Source organism: Mytilus californianus, unplaced genomic scaffold, assembly GCF_021869535.1.
Source record: "Mytilus californianus isolate M0D057914Y unplaced genomic scaffold, xbMytCali1.0.p SCAF_10, whole genome shotgun sequence".
NCBI lineage: Eukaryota > Metazoa > Mollusca > Bivalvia > Mytilida > Mytilidae > Mytilus > Mytilus californianus.
The window spans coordinates 61,022,174-61,029,865 of NW_026262582.1; the positions used below are offsets into that span (position 1 = coordinate 61,022,174).

The window sequence follows — 7,692 nt, forward strand, 5'->3', positions numbered from 1 at the left end:
CATGTAAATTAGTGCACCAAAAATAATAATATTATTAATAGAATAATAATTAATGTACAGTATTAATTTCAATTATCAAATAATTCTGCATGTGACATATTTTCTAATTTTTAAGGTTACTGTATTGCATGATACCTAACTGGTAACTAAAATGTTTGCTGGTTAACAACTTAATTCAAATCTCTTTATTATCATTTTTACTCATTTGACTGACCCTTTAGGAAAATTAAGACGTCCAAACACAGCACAAAGTCTTGCCTATGTCTCAACATTTCTTAGATGAATTTGCCAATTTAGTGTGTTATTTATTGTGTCGACCACTAGATTAAATAAATTAATACTTTTTTTATGGAATACCTTTATCCTAAAAACTGACAAAGATTTCATTTTCAAATTATGAAATTATGCTGCAGTGAACAGACAATAAAAAAGCGTCAAGGAGAAAAGTTTGAAAACTGGCCTAATATTATTTCAAAATTTGACATGTATATGTAATTAATACTTTCTATAATTTGATAAATATTGAATATTTTTGTTTTATGTTTACAGTATTTGTCTATATCACCTGTGAGAGGTTACCTGGCACCAGGAGAGAGCCGTATGTGTCGTGTGGTGTTTGTTGCCTGTGGTGTACCATCATTCTATGACCTGGATTTAGTTTGTGAGGTAAGATAGTTAAGATGTATCATTGTAAATTGTAAATTTTCCTTTTCCTGGAACTCTACACATCTAGTAAAATATTCTTATGAATAAAAACCACGCAATAGGTTCATGACAAAAGTGTTGCTTAGATGCAGTCTCTGGCTACTGGCCATGTATCAGATACTCTAATATTTAGTTTTGATGATAAGACACATCTCTTCACCATTGGATAATTTGATTTTTTGATAGGTAACTGATGAAGTAGAAAACAGAGCTTACAAACAGAGGCTACAGGATTGGGAAGAAGAAAAACGTCGCCAGACATACGAGTTTACAATCACGGAGAACGATCTAGAAGCTGATCAACGTTTACCTGATGTTGAAATCAAGGTAATGTATAAATTGTTTCAGCGTCTAAATCATTAAAAGTAGAAACGTCAGTAAGCTAAATGTCTTTTATTGTAGATGTATATGTCACCAATGGCATAATGAGATGTTAACTTTGATTAATAAAATATGAGATTACTCATACTGGCCATAGTCATTAATGATTTAGATTTCAAAATAACATATATACCCTTACCAAACAAGTTACACAGAAGATTCTCACATTAGATCTAACTTTGATAACTAATATTATTGCAAGTAAGTTTTTTAACATGCAAATAAGGTGAGTATTTTGTGAGTTGCTGAAATTGCAGTAATGAGACTAGTATAATTTGCATGTTAAAAACAATACTTGCAAATACTGAGGTGAGCTTTTTGTTTTAAAAATGCATTTCTGACTGTGCGATATGGGCTTTGCTCATTGTTGAAGGCCGTATGGTGACCTATAGTTGTTAATTTCAGTGTCATTTGGTCTCATGTGGAGAGTTGTCTCATTCGCAATCATACCACATCTTCTTTTTTATATTTCTGTCAGATTGCTCATATTTTGGACATATGAAAATCAGTTGACCCATTTGAATCTGTTATCTTATCAAATCAAAATGTTATACATTTCAAAATCTAAAAGAAGATCTTGAAAATGTTGAAAATGAAATAAATGCAATACTTTTAATTTCCATATCTTATTTATTCTAGGAGAGGTCAGCAAGTCGTCTTAGTTCATTAGAAACGAAACGTGAGAATTCAGAAGGAGAGCTGACCAAATATAGGGTAATATTTAACATTTTATATACATTTATCTTCATTATATGCCCCCGATATTAGTTTTTCTGGTCTACTTGTCCCTCTGTCTGTCTGTTTGTTTATTTGCTTGTTACTGGCTATCCAATTAAGTTTTTGGTCAAGTACCGAGATGTGATCACACCAAAATGAAACTAAGTACAAATGTTCATTATGATATGAATTTTTTATGATTATTTACCAAATAACAGTTTTCATCCATATTTTTATCCTCCTGTTTCATGGATCACTGAAAAATTGAAAAATTGTAATATTTAGTAAGAAATAAAATAAGTAAAAACTTCCAAGCAGAAAATAAATATCTAATTGAAGATGAAGAAAGAATTACACATTCTATTATTGTTTTTTTTATCATAGACCCTGCCACCAATCAAAGTGCTATCCCCAGATGAGGAGAAAGAAATAGCTGTCCAGAAAATGAAGAAAGATTCATTACTGTGGGAGAAACCAAATTCTCCCAAGCCATTCTTACTGCATCTTGGACTAACAGCCAGAACACATGATGTTAGAGAATTCCAAATTAATTTCCCTGAGGAATACAGAAACTTTTATATAGATCGGTGAGTATTTTATGTTTTGATGGTATTACAAGCCCAGAAGTCAGTTCTTTGTTGCTATTAAAAATATCCTAGATACGGTCAGTTTCTGTAAATTTACTGGTAAACCCAAGTTCAAATGAAGTGAATGTTAGAGTAAAAAAAAAAAGCCCTTTTGAATTAAACAAGACATCCATTTGAATCTGCTTCATGTATGTCTTCTTTTTTATTCAACAGAGGTTTTCATGGTATGTCTACACCACACCAAACAGGAAAATGGTATCATTAATGACGACATAGATTAATAACCTAAAAATCTAAAAATGTAAAAAAAAAAAAAAAAAAATGTTTTTAAATTGTAATTTTTGAATTTAATTAAAAGAATTTTCTAATTTGAAATTATATGCTATAATATGTAATTTTTTACAGTTCATTAAGCGAGAAAATGGCGCCAAAAATAGAAAAGAAACAAAAACAGACAGTGACGACACCTGATCTAATAACATGTTCTACTGCCGAGGCTGATGTTGTGTCTGGTGTTCTCAGTAATGTTCTGCGGTAAGTTTTTACTTAGAATTTAGAGATCATTGTATTTTATTTGAGTACTTGAGGATGTATATGATAGGTTTTACCGCTACAAACTGTGCTTATCAGCAACTCATGGGGAAAAGGATTATGGTGTAAATATCTTACATTTATATTTGTATATTTATAAAAAGTTCTTTTTAAAAATGAAAATATAAAGATTATTCATAAATATTACAGGGGTTTATTGGATGATACATATTTCCATGAAGCTGTCAGAAAGGTGACAAATGAATCAATTCCATACTATGCCCAGATCGGCCAGCGTCCAGTGACAGCACCGACTCCATCAAGAGAATCTACAAAGGTTACTGGAAGGTCATCCCCTCCCAAGGAAGATGATGGACGTGTCTCTTCTGTATCCCTGCCCATGTCAGAAGCTGGTTCTGTAGTCAGTGGTCAGCGACAAAGTCCTCCCTCCTCTGCAGGAAGTCAGACTAGTCAGAAAAAGGTTGGTACCATTTGTATTTTAGAAGAGTGGTTGTCTCTTTTCTGTATCCCTGGTTTGTCAGTAGACAGTAATTCTGGAACAAATAATGGGAGACATGGGGAAAGTAATTTGGTTGTGGCATTGACTATGTAAGCGATTTGCATGAAGCTTAGTATTTCAGAATAACTGGATAATTAATATCTTGTATACTGATGCCTAATGGCCTGAAGTTTTAATCTGGCATATGTCCATTATATTGGACCTCATCTTCATGAGAATAGAGACATTAACGTGTGTGCACTTTTGTTAATTTTTTATAACAGTAACACTTTTATCATGATTTGCTGACTAAATTGAAATAAGCTCCTCTTTGAATATGTGATTTCTGGGTGGTTATGAATCAAGTTTTCATTCAATATTTGAGGTAGTATTATTTTCGAATACCAACATGAACTAAAAAAATGGATAAAATAAAACTGCCATGAAAATTTTCCTGTTAACAGTACTGAAAAGTGATTATAGATGTGTTTTTATTGCATTCTCTACTCTATTTCAAAATAAAAAGCTTTTTTAAAAGACTGTTATAAATGAATAGCATATAAATAACGTAACTTAAACAGCAGAAAAAGTTATAGGTCCGTGTCCTTGTTATTGAGATATTAAAAAAACCATAGTATTCCGAATATCTGACACAAAGTCAAAAACAAGACAAATCTGTTATTTCAGGGAAAAGGGAAGAATGGAAGAAAAACAAAAACACCTCCTAGGTACTCTCGAGATGAAATCCAGAGAATTAAACTAGAAGAAAGAAGATTGAAAGAAAAACAGTTATTAAAAAAGTAAGTAAAATTGAGAATGGAAATGGGGAATGTGTTAAAAAAGTAAGTGCATACTTATGATAAGTAGTTCAGCATTTGTTAAGCTATTTATTTATAAAAATATTGTTATTATTTCCTTGTTTGTTAAAAAACTTTACAAGCTATTTTTTTTAAAATACAAATTGAAGTAATTTGACTTATAAAACAAAAAGAGGATATCAAATTATAAAAAAGGAAATGATGGTTTTATTGTAATTGAAAAGTGAATAAAAGTCTTATTAGGAAAGGAATGAATAAGATAACAAAGATCTGTAAGTTTACATCTCCATTTGAAAAATGTTAGCCAGTAGCAAAATAGAAAAAAAAAGAAGAAATAATAAAAAATAAAAAAAAACACAAAATAAGCAAAACAAAACATTAAGGTAGATTAAGACTATCCATGACCATGCAATTTTGATAGCAGCAGCTCACAATTTTTTAAAACACTGTTAGAAAAATCTTCAATAGATTTGACGACCACTAGTAAACCAATTTTTATCTGAAACGCTCTTAAAAGAATGAATAATAAATTATGAAGCCATTTTCAGTCTTTAAGTCTTCAATTTCTAGGCTTATCCACTGTGGTAAATTAAGTACTGTTTAGATGATTCGTTTGCAGTCAATTAAGATCTGTGAAATATTTGTTATTTACCTGTTCATATCAACATCATTCTGAATTTTCTGAAAAGTTAACAGTACTGAATCTTTTTACTCTTATTTATATTGTGTTCCATATAAAAACTTAAAGATTATTACATTATTACAGATGAATAACTGATTCTAAGAGTTATTTCCTTTAGACACCTTAAAATTTGGAATTTTTTATTTTGAAAGTTATAATAAATAATGCCATTGCTTTGTAGGAATCCAGAGTTTGGAAATATGGCTGAATCAGTAATGGAGAATGCCCTATTGAACATCATGACTGAAGCTTTGAATGAAGAATTCAATATCACTGCCAGGCCTAGATTTATAGCTCTTCCTAAACGAACAGCATCTGCCAAAAGTCAGAAATAAGAACTAGGATCTTAAACAATTCAGAAGCTCAAGACATTTATTGAGTTTGTGGCCTTTTTGGATTGACAACCAATTCAGTATTCAGAAGAACTGACCATGCTTAAAAATCATGACTATCTGTAATGTAGAAGAATGATATAAAGGGAGCTAACTTTTCATATAAGCAAATGGGAGACATCTTCAATGGGTTATGTCCCTTTACCATGCTAGGAAAGGGACATAACTGAATTTGAAGTAAATGTTTCTCTTTAGGCTATTTTGATCAACATTTCCCTAGAAAATATGATATAAGTGGTACCTGTGTTTTGATCTACAACATGAGCATAGCTGTGTAAAGCAAATTCAGAGTGTGCATCTTATGTTTCAGAATCTTCTGAATTATGGGTTAAAATTCAGAGTTTTTATGTAACAGGTGTTTTGGGTTTTAATGATGGATATATTACAAAAAGCATGAAAATCTTCTGTTCTTTTGCATGCACTTTGAATTTACCCTAAATGTTTGAGGTTTTGAAATAATTATTTTAAGGATGAGGTTTGTGTATCATTGTAAAGTTGATGGCTCAAATATGCATTTTCAAATGTTTGAACTATAATCGATTTATTTCCCTTAATCATTTCCTTAGAGCAAGCTTTTAATATTTTGTTCCTTTAATCCTTATAGTTAAAAGAAGATTATTTGTTTAAAGGGAGATAACTGACCTATGTGTATTTAAATCACAAAAAGGAATAAATTCAAGTTAGGACAGACAACTGGTTCTTTCCAAATGGAAATGAAAATGATGCTTTAATAGGAAACCAGTCATTATCAAATCTATTCTTTTGTTAACTTTTATTGGACTTTTTATTTCAAAATGAACCATACTGTATAAAAACAAATGTATATGTTCACTTGTATTGTATATAATTATTTATATGTTATTTGAAGACTGTCTGTGATATCTTGTTATATTTACATTTGAAGAGTTTTATTATGTGTGTAGCTCTCTAAACTGCTTTAAAAAAATCTGTATTTGTTAACATATGATAGTCAGAAAAAGTTCTTCACATTCTGTTCATATTTTGACCAATATGTATATGGTAGTTTGTTGGTCATACTGAATTATATAAATCCATTTAAAGATGTTTTTCTTTCTATCTTTAGGAGCATTAAAATGCATTTTATACACATATAGAAAATGTAGTTTTTACATTTTGGAATTGACTTTCTAGAGATTGTTTTAAATTAACTGACCTGTTTAAATATTTGCCATTAGCAAAATATAATTTTTTTGTATTTAATTAACGACAAAGGCCTGTTATGAGAACATGACAGAATGTGAAAAATGTATTATATTCCTGTAATATCAAACCCTCAGAAACATTCCGTCCTGAACTTTTACAATATTATTTTATTACAGATTTTGTATTACAGTTTGTACTCACCACATTAATGTTGGACCGTTTTGTCTGTATATTAAATTATATTTTTTATCTGTCAAATAAAATGTGAGAATATTATTTTGTTTTTTATTGATTTTGGATTAAAGGTCATAGTTTTGTTAGGGAATGTTTGTGAAAATATTAATCCATAATGCCCATCTGAAAGAATTTTCCGCTTATTGCTTCCTTAAATTTTGAGGAAATTAAGGTTGCAGATCCCTAAGGTAACTTTAACCATAATGCTTAAGTCCTTTTATGCCAAGTGACTTTGTATGGAGTTGTATAACAATACTTACAGGTTTGGGAAAGAGTGACCAGGAAAGCAATATGATGAAAATGCTTTTTATTTAGAAATTCCTTTACAATGATTATGATAATTCCTGATCTAGAGATGTGCATCAAACCAAGTAAAGAAAATTGAGTCCCTATTACTCGTGGGATAGGGTCTCACCATACATATTTGGGTACAGACATCCAGCTGGGGTTTAAAAAACACCCCCTTTTATATATTGATTGATGCGTAAATCCCTACCCATTGGTATATTACCTCTGTGAAATTGCATCCCATTGATATATTTGACATTCCAAAAAGTGACCCATACCAGCGACATGTCTGTGTATACCTTTATATAGGAAGAGACCCCCATGCCTTTACCTTACTTAAATTGCGAAAGTACTTTTAGATATACAGTGTGTCTGCTTCTGAAAATCAAGTAAAACAAAAAGTATTTGTACTTATATGTAAAAGATAGATTTTAAAGGTTTGCATATTTTTAGAATTGAAGCTACATTATTTATGAAGAATGTAATAAAATAAAGGATTTGAAAGTGTTTTGTGAGAAGTAAATTTCAAATTTCAATTTTTGATAATGATTAAACTTGTAAGAGTTACTAGGCAAATGTATTTAAGACAAAGGGGTTACAAATTTAACCATAAAGGTTGAAATATGAGTACTGAACATCTATAGAAATATAATCCTTGTAGTCTCAACGAGTTTGGTACCAAAAAAATCATGTT

The 7,692-nt window shown here is 30.3% G+C and overlaps 1 protein-coding gene across 1 annotated transcript in view; it reads left to right on the plus strand.

Moving 5' to 3' along the window:
• Positions 1–6,752, plus strand: part of LOC127718333 (cilia- and flagella-associated protein 65-like) — a 41,343-nt gene extending 34,591 nt beyond the window's left edge. Inside the window, exons 35-42 of the mRNA XM_052224329.1 lie at positions 550–666; positions 892–1,032; positions 1,726–1,800; positions 2,188–2,390; positions 2,796–2,924; positions 3,132–3,402; positions 4,108–4,220; positions 5,102–6,752. Of these exons, the coding sequence (XP_052080289.1) occupies positions 550–666; positions 892–1,032; positions 1,726–1,800; positions 2,188–2,390; positions 2,796–2,924; positions 3,132–3,402; positions 4,108–4,220; positions 5,102–5,255 (1,203 nt within the window). The 3' untranslated portion in view covers positions 5,256–6,752. The remainder of the gene's footprint in view (positions 1–549; positions 667–891; positions 1,033–1,725; positions 1,801–2,187; positions 2,391–2,795; positions 2,925–3,131; positions 3,403–4,107; positions 4,221–5,101) is intronic.
• The last annotated feature ends 940 nt before the right edge of the window (positions 6,753–7,692 follow it).